The 19,941-nt window shown below is 53.6% G+C and overlaps 2 protein-coding genes and 1 long non-coding RNA gene across 8 annotated transcripts; 2 read left to right on the forward strand and 1 right to left on the reverse strand.

Moving 5' to 3' along the window:
* The first annotated feature begins 826 nt into the window (after positions 1-826).
* Positions 827-13,298, forward strand: CLIP3 (CAP-Gly domain containing linker protein 3). Its single transcript, XM_032323663.1, has 14 exons — positions 827-2,092; positions 2,418-2,639; positions 5,692-5,831; positions 5,917-6,010; positions 6,222-6,383; positions 6,787-6,905; positions 7,401-7,637; positions 10,071-10,206; positions 10,357-10,485; positions 11,127-11,270; positions 11,344-11,467; positions 11,671-11,735; positions 12,126-12,198; positions 12,805-13,298. Exons 2-14 carry the CDS (start codon positions 2,477-2,479, stop codon positions 12,857-12,859), a joined length of 1,641 nt encoding a protein of 546 aa, XP_032179554.1. The 5' UTR covers positions 827-2,092; positions 2,418-2,476; the 3' UTR covers positions 12,860-13,298.
* LOC116579012 lies at positions 12,634-14,366 on the reverse strand. The gene is made up of 2 exons (XR_004281103.1): positions 13,907-14,366; positions 12,634-13,744 (listed from the first exon to the last, which is right to left on the reverse strand). It is a non-coding gene; the product is annotated as an uncharacterized LOC116579012 (long non-coding RNA).
* Positions 14,367-14,751: 385 nt separating this feature from the next.
* ALKBH6 (alkB homolog 6) lies at positions 14,752-19,939 on the forward strand. Of its 6 annotated transcripts, none has more exons than XM_032323757.1 (7): positions 14,752-14,826; positions 15,613-15,691; positions 16,011-16,079; positions 17,566-17,626; positions 17,968-18,119; positions 18,318-18,434; positions 19,497-19,939. In XM_032323757.1, the coding sequence occupies exons 2-7, from the start codon at positions 15,623-15,625 to the stop codon at positions 19,758-19,760; spliced, it is 732 nt and encodes a 243-aa protein (XP_032179648.1). In that variant the 5' UTR covers positions 14,752-14,826; positions 15,613-15,622; the 3' UTR covers positions 19,761-19,939. The 6 variants fall into 6 exon arrangements, with proteins under 6 accessions (XP_032179648.1, XP_032179645.1, XP_032179649.1 ...); XM_032323754.1 differs by having other exon boundaries at positions 14,758-14,851; XM_032323758.1 differs by having other exon boundaries at positions 14,758-14,851; positions 18,298-18,434; positions 19,497-19,717.
* Positions 19,940-19,941: the final 2 nt, after the last annotated feature.

A 19,941-nucleotide genomic window follows, 5' to 3' on the forward strand; every position in this document is an offset into this window, starting at 1 on the left:
TATTTGGGGAGAATTTTATCGAGTTCCGAAGAGCCCCTCATACCCTTTGCCGCATGTATGGTGCCGCTCTGGGTATACAACAGTGAACACAGCCAATAAAATCCTGCCCGCATGGTGCTCCCGTTCTGCTTGAGTGGAAGACAAACTAGTAAACTAATAAACAAGGTAATTTCAGATGATGATAAGTGCTGTAAAGACCAAATGAAAATGTAATGGGGTGGGGGTGGCAGATGGATGGATGAAGAGGGCTCTCTAAGGACACAGTGTTTGAACAGACACTTGGATGAGAGTGCCTGGCATGGAAGGCATACGGGCTGGATGCTCCAGTGAGAACAGCCCCTGGAAATGCCCAACATCCAGGGTGTCAGCTGGAGGAAGGCAGTGTTGCTGTGGCAAAAACTGAAGCAGGGTGGGGCCCCTGGGTGCTCAGTCATAAAGTGTCTGCGTTCAGCTCAGGTCATGATCCCAGGGTCCTGGGATCAAGTCCCACATCAGGCTCCCTGCTTAGCAGGAAGCTTGCTTCTCCCTCTCCCACTCCCCCTGCTTGTGTTCTGTCTCTTTCTGTCAAATAAATAAATAATCTTTAAAAACAAAAACAAGGGGTGCCTGGGTGGCTCAGTGGATTAAGCTTCTGCCTTCGGCTCGGGTCATGATCTCAGTGTCCTGGGATCGAGCCCCATGTCGAGATCTTTGCTCTGTGGGGAGCCTGATTCTCTCTCTTTCTGCCTGCCTCTCTGCCTACTTGTGATCTCTCTGTCAAATAAATAAATAAAATCTTAAAAAAAATAAAAATAAAAACAAGCAGGGAAAGGGGTGTGTGTGTGTGTGTGTGTGCGCGCGTGTGTGTAGGGATGCCATTTTAGATAACGCAGAGAAGGCCTCCCTGAAAAGGCACCAGTAAGTAAAATCCTAAACAAGGGGAGAGGGGGAACGGAGTATCTGGGGGAGGAGCGTTCTGGGCAGAAGGAAGAGCCAGTGCAAAGGTCCTGCACTGAGGAGGAGCAAGGAAGCCAGTGTATTGCAGTGGATCCAGGGCAGAGGATGAAGGAAGGACCAGGATGAGGGCATGGGTGGGAAAAGGAGGTGAGGGGTTAAATTCTGGGAATATTTTGGAAATGGAATTGCCGGCCCTGACCATTAGAAGGATGAAGGGTGGAAGGCAAAGGCACCCAGTCATCTCTGGGCTGGGGTTGTGGGCATTGCAGCCCACAGCTATGCAGGCGTGACAGCCAAACCGGGTTGATGGAACCAGTAAAGCCTGGACCCTGGTCTGGCTCTTGGTCTTCTTGGGGGACATACAGGTTTGGAGAGGGCTGAAGGGGTTCATTGGCAGCTTTGTACCCTACACACTGCTATAACAGTATAGCATGGTGATTAAAAGTCCAGACTCTCCAGCCAGGCTGTCTGGTTTCAAGTCAGCTCCATCACCTATTTGCTGTGTGCCCTTGGACAAGTGGCTTAGCCTCTCAGAGCCTGGTAAGTACTCTTGAGCACTCTGTGATGATAACGACATGACTGATGACCAAAGAGGATGAAAGGAGTCTACAAAATCATCCCTCTCAGACATCCTTTATTTGCGGCAAACATAGAGAAGGAGTTAGGTCTGAGACCTCAGAGAGAGAAAATACTCATAATCACCACCACACTAAGACCTCTGCCCTAACTGGCCTGGTTTGCGGGCCTGCGGAAAGGCTATATCCCAGGCATATGCCCAAAAAAGAACTGTGCTCGCTTTCCCATCCCTCTCCTTTTGCCCTTGTCTCTGCTTCATCTCTCTGTTTTTATGTCTCACATCTTTTTTCGTGGCCGTCTCTTCTTTCTCCATCCTCCGCGCCTATCCCTTTCTCAACGCTGCCTTAAGTCTTTTCTTCAAAGCGAGGAGCCTCCCAGTATCTCCGCCCCCGCGCCTGGGGGGGGTAGCATTGCGCATGCGCCATCGGCGCCCCTCCCTCTCCACCCCCATCCCCTCTCGGCGTCTGGGCCTCGTCCCCTTCTGTCTCCCTCTCCTCCCCCATCACTTCCCCCGACACTGACACCCCATTACTCCAGTCTCCCCAGTCTCAGCTTTGGTCTCCAGCCCCATCCGCCCGAGGTAAGATGGGTATAGGGGAGGCCCGCGGAGAAGGGGAGGGGCGAAGCATCCTGCATCCCGAGATAAACAAACCAGGGGAGGGGGCGGCCTAGACCGAGGGGCCTGACGTGGGAGGAGAAGAATGGGGGGCTGGACCTGGGGGAAGTGCTAGGCGCTGGGCCCGTATACCAGGGTCCTCTGAGGGGTAATGGTCGTCGCTATGATTGCCCAAAATCCAGAGCTGGGGGCGTGGGAGCCACTGAGGGCCTTGGAGCTTCTGGGAGCTTCTGGGGGCTCACACGCTGGACCCTGTGGGGCGCTCTCTATAACTGACCGCTGTCTCCAGGATTTGCCTGAAAGCCGCCCCCAACTCTACACCCGCCCCCCGGAGGGCCACTGAAGACCATGACTAAGACAGATCCCGCTCCGATGGCCCCTCCACTCCGGGGGGAGGAAGAAGAAGAGGAGGAGGATGAGCTGGTCCCCGAGGCCCCCAGCCCCACCCAGGAGCGCCGGCAGAAGCCTGTTGTGCACCCCTCGGCACCTGCCCCCCTCCCCAAGGACTACGGTAACCACCTTCCCCACCCTGCAATTTGGTCTGGAGCCATGGGTGGCCAGGGAGGTTGGGCTGAGCTCTGCTGGTAATTCTGGGGGATTTGAAAGTGGTCCAGGGGAGTCTTGGCCCTTGGACTCCCCCCTTCATTAATTAATTCATTCACCCATTGAAGAATGGAATTGGAATAATCCTAATCTTTGATTCATGACACATCATTCAATCATTTAGTCATTCAACAAACATTTACTGAAAGCCTGTCATGTACCTGGCTCTATGCTAGGAGCTTGGGGCAAAGCATGGAGCCACACAGACCCAGTCTTCGCCCTGAGAGAACTTACAGGCCTCAGTGACAACCTACACTGATAACAACGTAATATAATATAAATGTATAATTACAAGACATGAGGAGAATTGTGTTTGCCAAGAACTGGATGCTGCAGGAGCTTTTAAAGACATGGTTTCCATGAGGAGGTAGCATTTGAGGAAGACCCAAGGATGAGTGGGGTTTAACAAGAGAAAGGGCCAGGGGAAGGGAGTACCCAGAGAGATTACTACAGGAGTAAAGGCTCTGAGTTCGGAAGTTGTGGAGCAGAAGGGGTGGCCTCTTTTGGAGAAGCTGAAGGTGTCTAATCATTCACCAAGCATATTAGCCATTGCTACTAGTCTGTGACAAGCTTTATTCTGGTGATAGAGATTTCATGGTGAGTGATCCAGGCATGATCCCTGTTCTCAGGAGGGAGCAAGTAATAGTTAAATCAGGCAAGTCAGATGGAGTGAATGCTATGGAAGAAATAAAGGAGGGACATATAATAGGGGGGCCTGGGGGCAACACCTTGAGATGGAGTGGTCAGAGTGGGTCTTTCTGATTGAGGTGGGATTTAGACTAAAGCCCAGAGCATGAGGAGGAATCAGCCATAGAAGAGCTGGAGAAAAATAGTTTCCGGTTGCGAGGAGCTAGTGCAAAATCCCTGGGCAGGAACAGAAGACGGTCCTGAAGCTGTAGTTAGGGAGTGATGGGAGTCATGCTGGGAGTCAAGGTGAGCGGTTGGTAATGATTACATCTGGGAGGTCCTTAGGGGCTACTGTGAGGACTTTGAATGAGTGTAATTAAGGGAGGGCACTTGGAGAGATATTTAAAAGCAGCGGGAGTGGTGGATCTGATTTATATTTTTAAAAGTTCCTTGTGGCTACTGAATACAGAAGATGGAGGGGGCTTTTAGAAGATGCTGGCTGGGAATTCCCAGCAGCTGTAAGTTCAGAAACTAGACACCAGGTTCAAAGAGTAGGGGTCACTAGGGATGGCATCTGTGACCGTGTCACCTGCTAGAAGCAGGTCAGAGAGGCTCCAAGTTGAGCTCAGTCTGATAGAAAAATGAGAACATTATCTGGGTGTCCGGTGCAAGGAATCCACGCCAGGAAAATGGAAAACCTCATTTGGAAATGTAGCTAGACATGGCTGGGGCCCGTGGCCTGGTGGGAGGTCAGAGGGTGTAGGCTGCTCCCTGTGCCCCACCCCGCCTCCCTCAGACTCTTGCTCGTAGAACAAGGAGGGTTTTGGTCATAGAACATGAAGGCATCTGGAAATGGGGTCTAGGAGAAAGGGTGGGGGCCAAGGTGGATTTGGTGAAGAACTTGTGTATTTGTGAATGAAATTGTATGCAGTTAATTTAGCAGGACATTGCTTGAGCACCCACTGCATGCCAGCTGCGGTTCTGGGCCTTAGGGAGAAGGGAGCGAACAGACAGCACTGAAACGTAGGGCTTACATCCTAGTGAGGGAGACACGTGAGAGAGGAAAAGAGGAAAAATGAGGGAAGAAGAAAAACAAAGGAAAAGAAAGAGGGAGAAAGGGAAGGAAGAAGGAGTAAACAAGTTACTGTTAATTAGTGGGATAGGCTGTGATTAAAGAAGGAAAAAAAGGGCCCAGGATGGAGAAGGGCACAGGTGCTGATTTCCACGGGGTGTTCTGGGGAGGCCTCCCTGAAGAAGTGACGTTTGGGTAAAGCCTGCCAAGCCCTGAGAAGGCTTCGGGGTGGGGGTGGGGGTGTGGAGACACTGTCCCAGGCAAGCAAAACAGCAGGTGCCAAGCCACTGAGACAGGAATGTGCCAGGCGTGTTGGGAGGACAGAAGGAGCCAGTGTGGCTGGGTAGGATGATTGAGGGAGAGAGGGCAAAGAACAGAAGAGGCCAGTTTGTGCAGGACTTGTGGGCTGCGGGGAGGACGGTGGTCAGTAATTCGAGTGTCAGGGGGAGCCTGGGCCAGGTTCTGAGCCAAGGAGGGCTGTGACGTGACTGGGGTTTTAAAAGGAACCCACACAGGCTGATTCCTGGAGACGCTGTGTCTGTGGCGCTTTCCTGGGCTGTGTGACATCTGGGTGTTCATTTCCTCATTCATTCAGTACGGGGAGGGCTCCTGTCGTGCTTCAGGCCCTGTGCTAAGTGTTGATAATGCTACAGGGAGCATTATCAACATTAGCCATCAACGATTGGCCATTAGAGCCTGGGGGGAGATGCGAGTTCCTCTAGCCCCTCACCCTGGCTGGCCGCAGCTACCTCCTGCCCATGGGTACATTTTAATGTGTACAGCACAGTATTTGAAAAATTGAGATTTTTCTTAAAAACCTGGTTTTCTGGGATTTTTAAATTTTGTTTTGAGATTTAGCCAAACTGTGCCCATTCTTTGCCAGGGCAGCAGTGTGCTAGAGGAGTAGCAACCCCCGCCCAATCCCCTAACCACCCCCCAACCCTGGGGGGACACATGCAGACTCAAGGTACCGCACTCTTTCCACACTCTCAGTTTCAAGGAGTGGGGTTTGCTGCTCTGTAGAATTACTAGATTTTTCCAACTTGGCAAGACACACAGGGGTGTCCAGAGTTCTGTGTGAAATTTTCTGATCTTGAAGCCGCACGCTGGCCACACAGAAAATGTCTGTGGCCCGTGCGCAATATGGTTTGAGACCATGCATTAGAAGATCTTAAAGGCAAAAGCCTAGAGCTGTCCTGCCTCAGGATGGAAAGAGGGAGTCAGCTTGCCTGGGGTGACTTTGAACCTCTTACTGCCCTAGCCTTCACATTCTTCGATCCCAATGACCCGGCATGCCAGGAGATTCTCTTTGACCCCCAGACCACCATCCCTGAACTGTTCGCCATTGTGCGCCAGTGGGTACCCCAAGTCCAACACAAGATCGATGTCATCGGCAATGAGGTAAGATACTTGGGAAGCCAGGGAGGGAGAGGACAGGGTCCCTCACATGTTTGGGTAAACCTCCCTGTTCCCGTGGTTCTCCCAGATTCTGCGTCGAGGCTGCCACGTGAATGATCGTGATGGGCTGACCGACATGACACTGCTCCACTATGCGTGCAAAGCTGGGGCTCACGGAGTTGGTAAGGTCCAAACCCCCAAAGCTTGAGCCCCAACACGTAGGCCTCCAGACCAGATACCTTCAGAACCACTCGGAATCGTGCCCCTCAGACCCCCACCCTGAATCCACAGCCCAACATGCTAAAGCACAGTCCCTGAGGACCAGGGCCTTCCCAGTGCCTTGGACCCAGGCTTTGGAGGAGGGTATGCAAGTTGACCTGGGCTGTTGCACAGGGGACCCCGCTGCGGCTGTGCGCCTTTCGCAGCAACTGCTGGCATTGGGCGCCGATGTAACACTGCGCAGCCGCTGGACCAACATGAACGCGCTTCACTACGCTGCCTACTTCGATGTTCCCGACCTGGTGCGCGTGCTGCTGAAGGGCGCAAGGCCAAGAGGTGAGCAGGAGGGACCAGGCTGGAATGAGATGGAACCCTGACCTAAGAAGGAGGCTGGAAGCCGAGGGAGGGTGCCCCAGATGTGTTTGGGGGAGGGGGCAGCTGAGGGGCGAGGGACCCGGGATCTGTGGAGATAGTGGTAGGTTGGAGGCAAGAGATGCGGGAGATGGGGCCCAGACATCCGTGACCCATGGCCACGGCAGAGGGGGACCTGGTTGGGGGGGCGGGGCCTAAAGAGGACAGGGGTGGGGGGTAAGGGGTGTGGGGGGGTGGTTTGCATGCGAAGCTGCATTGAGGCCTGTGGCTTAAGAGATGGGCATGGGGAGACTGTAAGATGGTATTGGAGGACAGGGCAGGGTGTCGAGACCACTCACCTGGAACCCTCCTCTCGCCCACAACCCAGTGGTGAACTCCACGTGCAGTGACTTCAACCATGGCTCAGCCCTGCACATCGCTGCCTCCAACCTGTGCCTGGGTGCGGCCAAATGTTTGCTGGAGCATGGTGCCAACCCAGCGCTGCGGGTACTGCACCCCTGGCCCAGCCCCCAGTAGCTTCCTTCTTCCTTCCCCACCCTTGCCCGGCCAGCAGAGGGGGAAGGGACCAGGACCCCTTGCACTTCTGGAAGCTTCTTAGAAAAATCATTTGTACATTCAAGAAATGAAGTGGTAGCTGGTATTTACCATCACATGGTCCCATTCCAGGCTTGGGCTCTCCCGGGGCATGGCTTCCCTAAGATCATGCCCCAGAGACTGAAGTGTGACCTTCATTCCCTTGGCTTTACCCCTAGTTCCATTCTCAGTTACTTGGAATCCCCAGCCTGAAGTTCGGGGTGGACTTTCCCCAGGACATGGTCTGTACTTCAGTACCTCACCCCTTTGTATTCCCATGGTGGCCTAGGGTATGACCTAGCTCTACCTTGGCTTTACCTAGACTAGGGGTCTCTGGGAGCATGGGCTCAGTGGAGTTACAGCCTGTGCCCCTGACTCCTCACTTCCTTTCTTCCCACTGGCCTCCAGAACCGAAAGGGACAGGTGCCAGCAGAGGTGGTCCCAGACCCCATGGACATGTCCCTGGACAAGGCAGAGGCAGCACTGGTGGCCAAGGAGCTGCGAACACTGCTGGAGGAGGCTGTGCCGCTCTCTTGTGCCCTCCCCAAGGTCACGCTACCCAACTATGACAACGTCCCGGGCAATCTCATGCTCAGTGCACTGGGTCTGCGCCTGGGAGACCGCGTGCTGCTGGATGGCCAGAAGGTCAGAGACTGGGGAAAGGTGGGGAGAGGGCGGCCCTCATGCCTCAGAGCTGGGTCCTTGGACAGAGTGTAGTCCCTCTCTTTGGACATCCACCCTCCCAGTCATTTCCACAGTTGTTCTGTGAGTGCTTCCTTTTGCCCCACCCTGGACTGAGCTCTCAGCGCAGGGAGGGAAGACAGATCTATCACCCGACAGTGTCAGCCCAGAACAATTGTGGGTGTCAAGAGGAAGCAGAGTGATCAGTGCAGCTCTGCACCTGTGAGTTCTCCTGGGCCTTGTAGGCCCTAGGCAGGGCCCACCTCTGCTCCCAGAGTGGTCAGTACTTAGGGAAAAAAAAGGACAGGTCAGAATAATCAGGGGTGTGATGGGACGGATGCACCCCCTTGATGATAAAGAGGGATGAGCCAGAAGAAGAAAAGGAAAAGGGGGGGTTCCCACTTAGGGGAAAGCAGGTACAAATGCCCAGAGGGCAGAGAGAATCATTATTTCTCCAGCTTTGATTTCTTTTGCTGGTGTCTCCATGCTGGACCTAGACTGTCCTTGGGAATTAAGGGTTATATGAGCCCAGACCCACTCTTACGGAAATTTTTTTCTAATGAAGGAGAAATGTCCAATCAAGGAAACCCATAGTTTAAGACAGTTTCTGGTAGCATCAAGGGTTTTGAAAACCATTAAATGTTTGGATTTAGGGATGCCTGGCTGGCTCAGTCAGTAAAGCATGTGACTCTTGATCTCAAGGTCATAAGACCAATCCAATGAGTTGGACGTTGAGATTACTTTAAAAAAAATTTTTTTTAGGTTAAAAAAAAAAGTTTGGATTTACTAAATCGCCCCTGGCTGTGGGCATATACAGTCAGTTTTAGCTGGGATGCTCCAAAGGCTTCTGTGAGGAGCTGATGCCTGAGGCAGAGGAATCAGCAGGTCCAGAGGCCAAGAAGAGGGAAGGGGTAGCAGGACTGGAGGGAGACGTGGAAAGGCCAGCAGGGGCTGGATCATACCAGACCTGCAGGCCACTGGAAGGAATTTGAATTTCGTTGCTTGTACAGTGAGGAATTTTTTTAAAAGATTTTATTTATTTGTCAGAGAGAGGGAGGGAGAGAGAGCGAGCACAGGCAGACAGAATGGCAGGCAGAGGCAGAGGGAGAAGCAGGCTCCCCACTGAGCAAGGAGCCCGATGTGGGACTCGATCCCAGGGCGCTGGGATCATGACCTGAGCCGAAGGCAGCCGCTTAATCAACTGAGCCACCCAGGCGTCCCTGTACAGTGAGGAATTTTGAAAGTCACATTGTGTTTCCCTATCATGGGTTTTGCACGCAGCCACCCCATCGGTAACACCTTCTGTACCTGAGCTAAGCAAATCCACGTGACAATTCTGAAAGCAAAATGGTTTGACTCTCCCCATTTTACAACCCAGAAGACTGTTAGAGGCTCAGAGAGGTGAAGCTTTTTGTTTGAAGATAAGAACAATAATAATAGTCTGCCTCTTAGAGAAACAGCATAGCACAGTGGTTACGCACTCAGGCAGATCTCAGTTTTGCTGCTTTCCAGCTCCAGGTATCAGTTTCTTCATCTCTAAAATGGAGCTAATAAGAGTATCCACCTCAGGTGGTTGTATGAGACTTAAATTAATTAAAATCCGGAAAGCCCTTAGAATAGGGTTTGGTGCATCCCAAGCGTTCTCTGTATGCCAGGCAGTCTTCTGATCCCCATACTAATTCTCCAGAGTAGGCACTATCCATTCACCCATTTTATAGACAAGGAACTGGGGCTTAGAGAATGAAGCAGCCTCATACAGTGATATAGTCATATCCACGGAAGGCTCACGGCAACTAAATGAATTTGCATATATTGCAAGTGTTTCAACTAGCCAGCCAGCCTATGAAGTGCTTTGCTATCTCCATTTTACAGGGGAATCTGAGGCCTCGGAGGTCATTTGACCAAAGTTGCAGGAAAATAGTCAACACTCACTGATCCCTCAGCACCAGGCCCTGTTCTGAGGCTGTGCCAGCTCTGTCTAATCGACCTTTCCATCTGTGAGGATGGAAATATTCTGTGTCTGTATTGCCCAGTAAAATAGCCATAAGCTATTTTGTGGCAACTGAACACTTGAAATGTGGTGAGTGTAACCAGGGCAATTAAATTTAAATTTAATTTCAGTTCATTTAAATTGTTCTGTGGCTTATGGCTGTTGACTGCACTGAACAGGGCAGTTCTATAACCATGCTATAAGGTGGGTGTGATTTCTGTTCCCATATCATAGATGAGGACACAGAGGCTCAGTGCTGTTCAGTCATACAGCCAGGAAATGGGGGTGTCCAGATTGGAGCTCAGGGTTCCCTCATATACTCTCCATGCTGCCTGTGTGCCCTTGATCTATCATGGCTTCTCAAGGACCCCCCCCCCCCAAAACCTTATCCTCCCTTGTTTCCTCAGACGGGCACACTTCGGTTCTGCGGGACCACGGAGTTCGCCAGTGGCCAGTGGGTGGGCGTGGAGCTGGATGAACCCGAGGGCAAGAATGATGGCAGTGTTGGGGGTGTCCGTTACTTCATCTGCCCTCCGAAGCAGGGTCAGTCCCACCTGGGGCTCAAAAGGGGTGGCAGTGGGGTCCACTCAGTAGTTCTGATGCTGCTGACTGGTGATGGGGGTGGGGCGATGATGGCCGGGCAGAGGGCAGAGGCTTGGACCACTCCCAACACAGGCTCTGTCCCCCCTGCAGGTCTCTTTGCCTCTGTGTCCAAGATCTCCAAGGTAGTGGACGCAACCCCTTCATCGGTCACCTCCACACCTCGGACTCCTCGGATGGACTTTTCCCGTGTCACTGGCAAAGGCCGCAGGGAACACAAAGGTCAGAGGGGGAGCCTTCTGGGTGAGGAGAGCCAATTTGAGGATATTCTATGGGTAGCCTGGCTTCGGTGACTCAGTTTCTCCTCAGGCCCAAACTCCTGTGTTAGAGGAATTCACTTTTATGACTCTGTTTCTCCTTTGACATAGTACTGGCCCCCCACCCAGTTCTTCAAAAGATCTGTGGGTTTTCTGCCTTCTGTTACTTAGTTTCTCTTCAGGGCAAGGGTTTTCTCCCCAGTTTTAGGGAAGAATCTATGGGGTTCCTGGCTTTAATGACTTTATCTTCATACCCAACTCCTCCCTTCATTTTAAAAGGATAACTTCTGGGCTTCTGAATTCTGTGACTCAGTTTTTCCTTTGGGTCCAGATAATCTCAGTTTTGAGAAAGGATTTTGGGGTTCTCCAGGTTCTTGACTCCGTTTCCCTTCAGGCCTAACCCCCATGTCCCCACCCCCAGCCCAATTTTCTGGCAGTTGAGATTTCCTTTCAAGTCCCAAACCCTCCTCTGTTTCTGGGGAAGGCTCTAGAGTTCCTGACTGGAGCCAGGACAGAGTTTCTACCTTGGGTCTTTCTGGGTGGCATAGGGTCCCCAGGGCAGGCATCTGGGGGCCCCACTCCTTCCCACTGTACCCTTTACCCCAGGCAAGAAGAAGCCCCCGTCATCCCCGTCTCTGGGCAGCCTGCAACAGCGGGAAGGAGCCAAGGCTGAGGTTGGAGACCAAGTCCTTGTCGCGGGCCAGAAGCAAGGGACCGTGCGCTTCTATGGGAAGACAGACTTTGCCCCCGGTGAGGACAGTGATCTGGGGTGGGGGGTTGGGCAGGTAAGACCTTGAGGCATCCTGACACCCCACTGCTGCAGGTTACTGGTATGGCATTGAGCTAGACCAGCCCACTGGCAAGCATGATGGTTCTGTCTTCGGTGTCCGGTACTTCACCTGTCCCCCACGGCATGGAGTCTTTGCGCCAGCATCCCGAATTCAGAGGTGAGCCCAAACACCAACCCCAACCCAGGGCACCTCCCAGAACCCTGATTCCCTAGGCTTCTCAGGCATCTTTTCCTCTCAGACCAGCAGGGCAGTGTGGATACTCCCCTCCATACCCTAGCTCTTCCTGAACCCTGTGGGTTCAGCTTCTTTCCTGGCTTCTTGTGATTCTGACTCCTCCCACTCTTCTTATGTCTTCCCAGGATTGGTGGATCCACTGACCCCCCTGGGGACAGTATCGGAGCCAAAAAAGTGCATCAAGTGACAAGTGAGTTGGGATTGGGATATAGGAGGTAGAGGAGGGATGAGGGTTTGGGGATGGGAGGAAGGGTCTTGGGTTCTCAGGTATATGCTGGTGACAGATTTCCAGGACTTAACAGGGGATACAGGGCCCAGGAAAATGATGAGACAGGATCCCAAAGAGGATAGGTGCTATGGGGTAGGGTATTGGGAATGTTAACAACAAGGCTCTGGGCAGGCACTGGGGCATGTGTAGGTATGGGGGATATAAGGAAGGTTACTAACAAGAGATCCGGATGGGTACTGGAATGTGGGGTTCAGGTGGGTATTGGGGACATGGAAGTATCATTGACAAGGAGTCTGTTTGGGTATTGAGGGTCTATCATTCTCTTACCTGAAACCTTGCCCTTCCCTTCAGTGACACAACCCAAGCGCACTTTCACCACAGTCCGAACCCCAAAGGACATCGCATCAGAGAACTCCATCTCCAGGTGGGTAGCCCACCCTTGGCCCACCTCCAGGGGGATGTTCAGGGAGAGGTTGTACAAATGGCCATTGGACACAGGGATCTGGGCTTCTGGTTGGGGCTGGAAATAGAGGTTAGCAAAACTTTTGACTAGTCAGCTGACCCAGAAATTTTTTTTTTTTAAAGATTTTATTTATTTATTTGACAGACAGAGATCACAAGTAGGCAGAGAAGCAGGCAGAGGGAGAGGAGGAAGCAGGCTCCCCGCCGAGCAGAGAGCCCGATGCGGGGCTCGATCCCAGGACCCCGGGATCATGACCCGAGCTGAAGGCAGTGGCTTTAACCCACTGAGCCACCCAGGCGCCCCCCCAGAAATGTTTTTTAGGGGGTGAGATCCCACACTGAATTCTGGTGGCTTCCACTCTTAAAGGGCGGGTAGAGGAGGCAGAACACCTTCCACTTCACAAGAGCCTGAGAAGGCATTGCCAGACAGGTAGAGACAGAATCCAGAAAGGCCAAACCCTAGTCACTTGGGGAAGAGTAGGAGTCGGGGGAGGAGGGTGGTGATGAATCCAGATGTTTCTGTATTCTGCATCAAGGTATGACGGATGGACGTGATTCTCCATTCCAGGTTGCTCTTCTGCTGCTGGTTTCCCTGGATGCTGAGGGCGGAGATGCAGTCATAGAGGCCTGGATACCTGACAGAGAGTCAAAGAGTCCCCTCTAGCATCTCCTGACACAAGGAGCCCCTGAGTCACCCTGAGATAGAGATTCCCAGTAACACATCCAGAATAGAGACCCCATTAGCCAGCCCTCGATCACTGAGGCCCCATTATTAACAGATTCCCTCATAATCCCCAAATACAGACCCCATGGTACCCAGAAAGAGATTCCCTGAGTGTAGCACCTTCAGGCTAGTCCCTGTCCCCAACCCCTCAGAGCAGACCCCCCAATAACATGTTTCCACATCACCTCAAAGGATGGTGACTTCTACATAATGGCTCCAGAGCAGAACATTCCTGAGTCATTCATCACTGGATCAGAACCCTCCCCCATTAACAAAGACACCCCCCTCCATCAAGTCCCCTTGAAATAAACACAGGTCATTATCTCCAGAGCAACAGAGTAACAACTACATTTAACATCAGTCCCCTCAAGATGTTGTGACCACCATGGTCACCCCCAAAACTTACACTGCAATCAGACACCCTACATTAACAAATCCCCACTCTTACCCCTCAAGAAGAGACCCACATTAACCAGCCCACTCTCACCCCCAATTTACAGACACCAAAACAGTCCTGGAAGTGCTAATTACAGGACCCCTAAGTCTTCCTACCCTCTGCGCCCTGAAGAAGCCCCCAGTGCCTTGTATGAAGCCCACCCCACACGGCCCACAGCCCCTGTGCTGGCCAGGCTCCCAGAAAATTCTCTATTTTTTAAGTAATGACTTCCCCCTTTGGGGGACCCCAAAATTTGGAGGCCCCATTCTGGGACTCTGGGGATCCCAGACCCCAGAGTACATGTCCCAAATTCCCCTGTGCCCCCAAGTCCTATAGCTCCTAAAGGACCTCAAGGCCCTAACTCCCAAATCATGGAATCCCCAAATCCCCAGGGAATCCCAAATTTTAAAATTCAATCCCAAGCCCCCAGGAAACCCCAACCATGGAGGTCCTTGTGCCTGGGATGGAGGAGACTGCAGTCAGGATATGCATCCCGGGCTCCCAGAGCACCTCAAGCCCTGCTCATAGGCACCAGGAGACCCCAAACAGGAATTCTCATCCCTGGAAACCGGAGCACTTCAATGCCCTGAATCGATGGATCTCAAGACACCCAAATGTAAAGAGCCCCACCCCCAGGGAACCCCAAATCCTAAAGCCTCCATCTCTAGTATATGAAGGGCCCCAAGGCCTTGAGGGGATCGCAAATCCTGGAACCCCTATTTCAATCTACGTTCTGGTCACAGGTCCAAAACACCGAATCTGAGTCACTGGCCCCAAAGGACCTCAAGCACCCGGGTCAGACCAACAGCCTGAGGGAGAACCTAAAGGCCCAGGGGGTCTAGGGTGGACCTGGGGCCCTGACCACCAAGGACAGCTCACGACTGCCCCTTCACTGCATGTCCCCGAACTCAGCATGACCCCTATCCCCTTCAATAAAAATGTTTCTATGGCTTGTCTGCGTCAGGTCAGTATTTGGGGAGTTGTAGGCCTGCCCTTGGACCCTTGCTGGGAGAGGACGAGAGAGAGGAAGTCCTTCCTTCAATCTAGCCTCCCTGCGGAATGGGAACGGAATGATTTAGCCTGAGGGAAGTCGTTCTAACAGTCCTGCCTCCTCCGGGCGGCTTTCCTCACCATCTTGCCCCTTCCGCAGCTACCCCTCACGTCTGTGGCCACTCCGCGGTGAGAACTGGTAGGCTCCTGGAGCCTGATTGGTCGGTGCCAGAAGACCCGTTTCCGAAGGATCCCCAGTGGTTCAGAGGCTAGGAGGTGCAGCCTATCACTGAGGAGGGGCGGGGCAAGTTGGGTGAGAGCGCCGATTGGGTGGGAGGCGGACCCTTAAGACATTTGAGAGTTCCTGTTGGTCTGAGGAAACCTGCGTCAGGAACGTGGGGCGGAAGTGGCTGGGAAGGGAATGGGGGTGTTTAGTTCGGGTATTGGAGGGGACACTGGTGGACGGTCAGTTTTGGGGGTGGCTTGGGACGGAGATGGGGGTGTGAGAGGACTGAGAACGGGGGCCTGGGGAAGCTCAGATGGGAGTCCCGGGAAGCTCAGAGTATGGAATTCTGGAAGACTCGGGGTGGGGAGTCTAAGGGGTTTGGGTAGGGAAGAAGGTTGGAGTTAGGCTCCGGACTAAAGGCCCAAGGTTGCTGCAGGGAAGGGGCGCTCGGGAGGAGAAGTGTGAAGGGGTCCAGAATGGGGAGATCCGAGGAGACTGAGGGTGGACCTTTCTTAGGAGACGGAGGGCACGTGGGTGTTGAGAGTGGGGCACCTGAAAGGGTTTGAGGTGGGAGGAGGGTGTATGGTGATTTTGAATATTGTTAGAGAGCCAGACTCATGGTTTCAAGTCTGAAGTTGTTAGGATGGGGTCTCAAACTGTTTGAAGGGATTTTAGGGGTGCGGCCCTGGAAGTCGTGGAGCTCTTGAGAATGGCTACCAGTGAGGTCAGAGGATGTTCTCTGTGAGAAGCTTAAGAAGGCAAAAATGTGTGTAGTTTGAGAGGCCGTTGTTGGATGGAGTTTGGGGCAGCGGGGCAGCCTTCTGAGCGCTCACTGTGTCCGGGTGGCTTTTGAGATGCTGAGAATTCGGGTTTTAGAAACCAAGTGAGTTTCCCAGCAGGGCTGAGGGGAGGCCCCACACCTTTGGTAAAGCAGAAAATGGGATCATAGCCTGAGGGTGGGAGGCTTGGTGACTTCAGAGTGTCCTCCCCTCCCCCACAGGACTGGGTGCATGGAGTTGGTGTCGATGGAGGATGAGGACGCCAGGGTCCCAGTCCTGGAACCATTCAGGGTGGAGCAGGTTGTTAGGACTGGGGTTGCAGAGGGTGAAGGTGGGGACTAACGGGTGGAAGATAAGAGTGGGGAGAGGTAGGCTGAGTCCTGGGTTTGTGGGCTGGGACTGCTTCCTCCCTCCAGATTGATTCTTACCCTCAGGATATATCTCTACCCTCACCCCCACTTCCCACCCCCCAAAATGGGCATTAGTTCTTTGAAGTCAGGCTCTGGCCTGTCTGGGAATGTCTGGACCCACTCTTCAGAGGGAAGGACTGACTGCTCAGTGATACTAGGGCTCCTGTGTGGGTCTCAGGGCCGCACCTTCAGGAGGCTCTCTATCCTAGGCACCACCTGTAATCTACTATGTCCCTGACTTCATCTCCAAGGAAGAGGAAGAGTATTTGCTTCGACAGGTAATCACAACACGCTTCTGGTTTGTTTTTCCCTCCCTCCCTGGTCCCTCCCCAATCTCCAGGTTCTGTGTGAGAGCCCCTAAGGCTACAGTGATGATCTGGCAGGAAGGAGGGTGCCACCCAGCACTCATCCCTCCGCTTCCGTATTCCTCTTGCAGGACCTGCTGGGGCCTGTCAGAAAGAACCTTTCCCAGAAGACTTAGGGGAAACCAAACTGATTCTTAGCAAGGTAGTTATGCAGCTCAGACTCCCTGTGCTGGGATAGCCCAGTCCAGCCTCCAAAACAGAGGAAATGGCTAGAAACAGATTCCTTATGCTAGAAACAAGGAGGTTAAAAACCTCCGGCCCTTTTTGCTGAGATAGTCCAATCCTGCTATCATGGAGAAAAGGCAATTATAAACATAGGCTGTGATTGCCCAGTTTGGGCCATTTGAGGTTGGGGGAATTAAGAATTTGCAGTTTCAGATTTCTGTGCTGACAAAACCCAGGCATCAGAATGTTACAGAGTAAACTCTTCACTCCGCTGAGATAGCTCAGTGTAGACCCAGAGTCTTGGGAACAAGGTCACCAAGCACAGATCACCTGTGCTGAGATGGCCCAGTATTCTGCATCTGTGTTTAAGGTTTGGGGAAAAAAGAATTTACAAAGCTCAGAGCTTTTGCAGCCTCAAAGCCTGAGAGCACAGGTCTTCCTTGTGTTATCCCAAGTAGTCTTGTCTAGTGTGAGTCCCAGGAATAAGTTAGCTACAAGAACAGACACTTAAAAAAATTATTTATTTATTTGAGAGAGAGTGAGTGTGTGCACGCACATGCAGGGCAGGAAGGAGAGAGGGAGAGAATCTCAAGCAAACTGCCTGCTGAGCGTGGAACCTGACTCAGGAACCTGAGATCGTGATCTGAGCCCAAATCAGGAGTCAGATGCTTAACCGACTGAGCCAGCCAGGCACCCCAGAGAACACAGACTCTTGTGCTGTGGTAGCCCATTCCAGCGCCATAACTGTGAAAGGAATGACAAGGTTATCGAGTACATTATCTTGGAGATTGCCCATTCTAGACCCTTGGGATCTTGGCAGTGGAGAATTTTCGAAGTACTCTCTTTGCTACACTGAGATAGCCCAGCCTAGCACATTTCCTCCCCCAGGGGATAGGAACAAAGAGGTTCCAGAAGTCAGGCTGTGCTGAGATAGCCTGGGATTCAGGAAATTAACGGCGTGCACACTATTTGCTGGGTTAAAAGAGCCCCATCCAGCCCAGAGCTCTGAGTAGATTCAGACCACGATTGTGTAGCTCTGGTTTCTTTTTCTTGATCCTAGTAGACACAGGATCGAGAGCAAACAACACAATCCTGGGAACACTGTCTCAGAAAAGAATCCCACAGACTTTTGAGATGTACCCCCTCCCCCAGCCCCGGTAGAGGGCCCTATGTTGTTCTTGGTGGGAGAATCAGAGTGGTCCTGAAAAAGGACTGACCCCTCCCCACCTCCTAGGTCTTCAATGCCCCAAAGCCAAAGTGGACCCAACTCTCTGGGAGGAAGTTACAGAACTGGGGTAAGTGTCCCTGCCCAGGGGCATGGGCAATTTGGGGATGTAGACTCGGGCAAGTGACTCAGGTTGGTGACACTGGGTGGATCCTTGAGGGTTCAGGGGGTTCCAAGGGCCAGGAGGATTCTGAGGGGCAAGCAGAGATTCTGATAGACTAGGGATTTCCTGATGAGTTGGGGGTATCTCCAAGTGTCCAGGGGTTTGAAGGAAGCAGTGGGTAGTGATCTCTAGAGTCAGAGGTTCCCCCGGGTCAGAGTGCTCCCAACCCCTGGGATATTCCTAATGGGGACTCCAAGTGCCAGGGCTCCTCGGTTGGGTGTCCTCAGGACCCCATTGCCCTCTCCCAGGTGGGCTCCCCCATCCCCGGGGGATGGTTCCTGAGCGGCTGCCTCTGTGGCTCCAGCGCTACGTGGACAAAGTATCTGACCTCAGCCTTTTTGGGGGTCTCCCAGCCAACCACGTCCTTGTGAACCAGTATCTGCCTGGGGAGGGCATCATGGTAACCACACGCCTTCACCCCGACCCCCAGACCTCCATGGGGCAGGGTGTCATGGTGACCCACCTCTACTCATTAAGAAGCCACATACCCCAACCAGGCATTCAGCACCCCCATTCCAAGCAGGGGCACCCTCCTTGAGCCCCAGAGGGTGGGGGGTGTGGACTCCTGCCCTGTCCAGCCCTGGTGCCCACTCCCTAGCCCCACGAGGACGGGCCACTCTACTACCCGACCGTCAGCACCATCAGCCTGGGCTCCCACACCATGCTGGACCTCTACGAGCCGCGGCAGCCAAAGGACGATGACCTTGCAGAGCAGGTGGGCCCTGAGACACTGCCCCACCCACCCATGGGCATTCTGACATCCCACATCCTCCAGTAGGCCCCACTCTCTCCTGCCTGCAGGGTACCCCTGATAGTCTCCCAGACACCTTCCTCCATCCTTTCATGGAATGCACCCTCATCCTCCCAGACTCTGGTCCCATCCATTTGCAGGGTGCCCTAGAAATGATACCCGAAGACAACCCAGTACCCTTACCTGCTAAATGGATGCCCCAATGCCCTACAGTTTCCCTGGCCCCATACATTCAGAGTGCTCCCAATAGCCCAGGGTCCATATACCCTATGCAGGACTCCCGAGTACTCCAGCACACACTAATACCCTCAGATACCCCAACACAGACCTCTCTGCCACTCCAATAGTGTAGATCTGCCTCCTGAGACACCTTCAGATTCCCCCGGGGCTTCAACCCATGACTCGCTGCTCAAGGCCCCCAGATATACTGACCCCCTTCTGTGAGGGCTGCGGGTGACAGCAGCTTCCCTGACCTTTCTCTGAGTAATGCATTTCCCATACCTTAGGGTTCACATAAACTCCCCTGGGCACCCCAAGCCCAGCTATTCCTTTGTATCCCTAGGTGCTCCTGGGTAGGCTGACACCCCCTTCTATTGCGTGGGTGTCCTCAAACATCCTGATGTCCGCAGACAGGCCCAGACCACACCTTGGCTCCTCCCCGCCTCACTGTTACCCCATCCCAAACCCCACCGTCCTGCCTTCAGCCAAGCCCTTTGTCCAGTTCCATCCAGAGTCCTAGGCCTGCTGATCCCTGGGTCCAAGCTGCAGCCAACTTCCGCACCGCCCCTCCCCCCCCCCGCCCCCGACCCCCAGGGACTGCTTGCTGGTCCTTGCCCCTCACTCGAGCCCACTAACCGAGTCTCATAGGATTTCCACTCCAGAGCTTCTCCCTGGGAACCCACTGATCGCCCCTGAGCCTTGGTCCCTGGGAACTCACTGACCGCCCCCCGCCCAACCTTTCAAGTTCGCTAACCTTGCTAGCCCCCTGACTTCCGGGGACGCGCTGACCTTCAGCCCGCCCCGCAGCCCCGGTCCCCGCCCCGGCCAGCCACCTCGCTGCTGCTGGAACCGCGCAGCCTGCTGGTGCTCCGTGGCACCGCCTATACGCGCCTCCTCCACGGCATCGCAGCTGCCCGCGTAGACGCGCTGGACGCCGCCTCCCTGCCGCCCAACGCTGCCGCCTGCCCGTCCGCGCAGCCCGGAGCCAGCCTGGTTCGTGGCACGCGCGTCTCGCTGACCATCCGCCGCGTGCCCCGCGTGCTGCGCACCGGCCTCCTACTGAGCAAGTGACTGGCGCGTCCGCTTGCATTCCCGGGCTCTCCGCCTGGGCCTGACACCGTCCACCCTTTGACCTTGGAACCCTGGGGCAGAGGCGGCTCCCTCCCCTCCCCCGACCCCTCCCTCCCCCCCAGTAACTTTGTGGGAACTATAGGAAGAGGTCCCATTTCAAATAAACCAACAAAAATCTCTC

Source organism: Mustela erminea, chromosome 19 (assembly GCF_009829155.1).
Source record: "Mustela erminea isolate mMusErm1 chromosome 19, mMusErm1.Pri, whole genome shotgun sequence".
NCBI classification, from domain to species: Eukaryota; Metazoa; Chordata; class Mammalia; order Carnivora; family Mustelidae; genus Mustela; species Mustela erminea.

Excerpts from the sequence above, each read along its gene's own strand:
- CLIP3 (XM_032323663.1), top strand. The coding sequence starts at position 2,477 with ATGACTAAGACAGATCCCGCTCCGATGGCCCCTCCACTCCGGGGGGAG. Across the intron at positions 7,638-10,070 it reads TGCTGCTGGATGGCCAGAAG|ACGGGCACACTTCGGTTCTG; the intron begins GTCAGAGACTGG and ends TTGTTTCCTCAG. Across the intron at positions 11,271-11,343 it reads GAAGACAGACTTTGCCCCCG|GTTACTGGTATGGCATTGAG; the intron begins GTGAGGACAGTG and ends CCACTGCTGCAG.
- ALKBH6 (XM_032323754.1), top strand. The coding sequence starts at position 14,808 with ATGGGGGTGTTTAGTTCGGGTATTGGAGGGGACACTGGTGGACG. Across the intron at positions 18,120-18,317 it reads TGCCTGGGGAGGGCATCATG|CCCCACGAGGACGGGCCACT; the intron begins GTAACCACACGC and ends CCCACTCCCTAG. Across the intron at positions 18,435-19,496 it reads ACGATGACCTTGCAGAGCAG|CCCCGGTCCCCGCCCCGGCC; the intron begins GTGGGCCCTGAG and ends CCCGCCCCGCAG.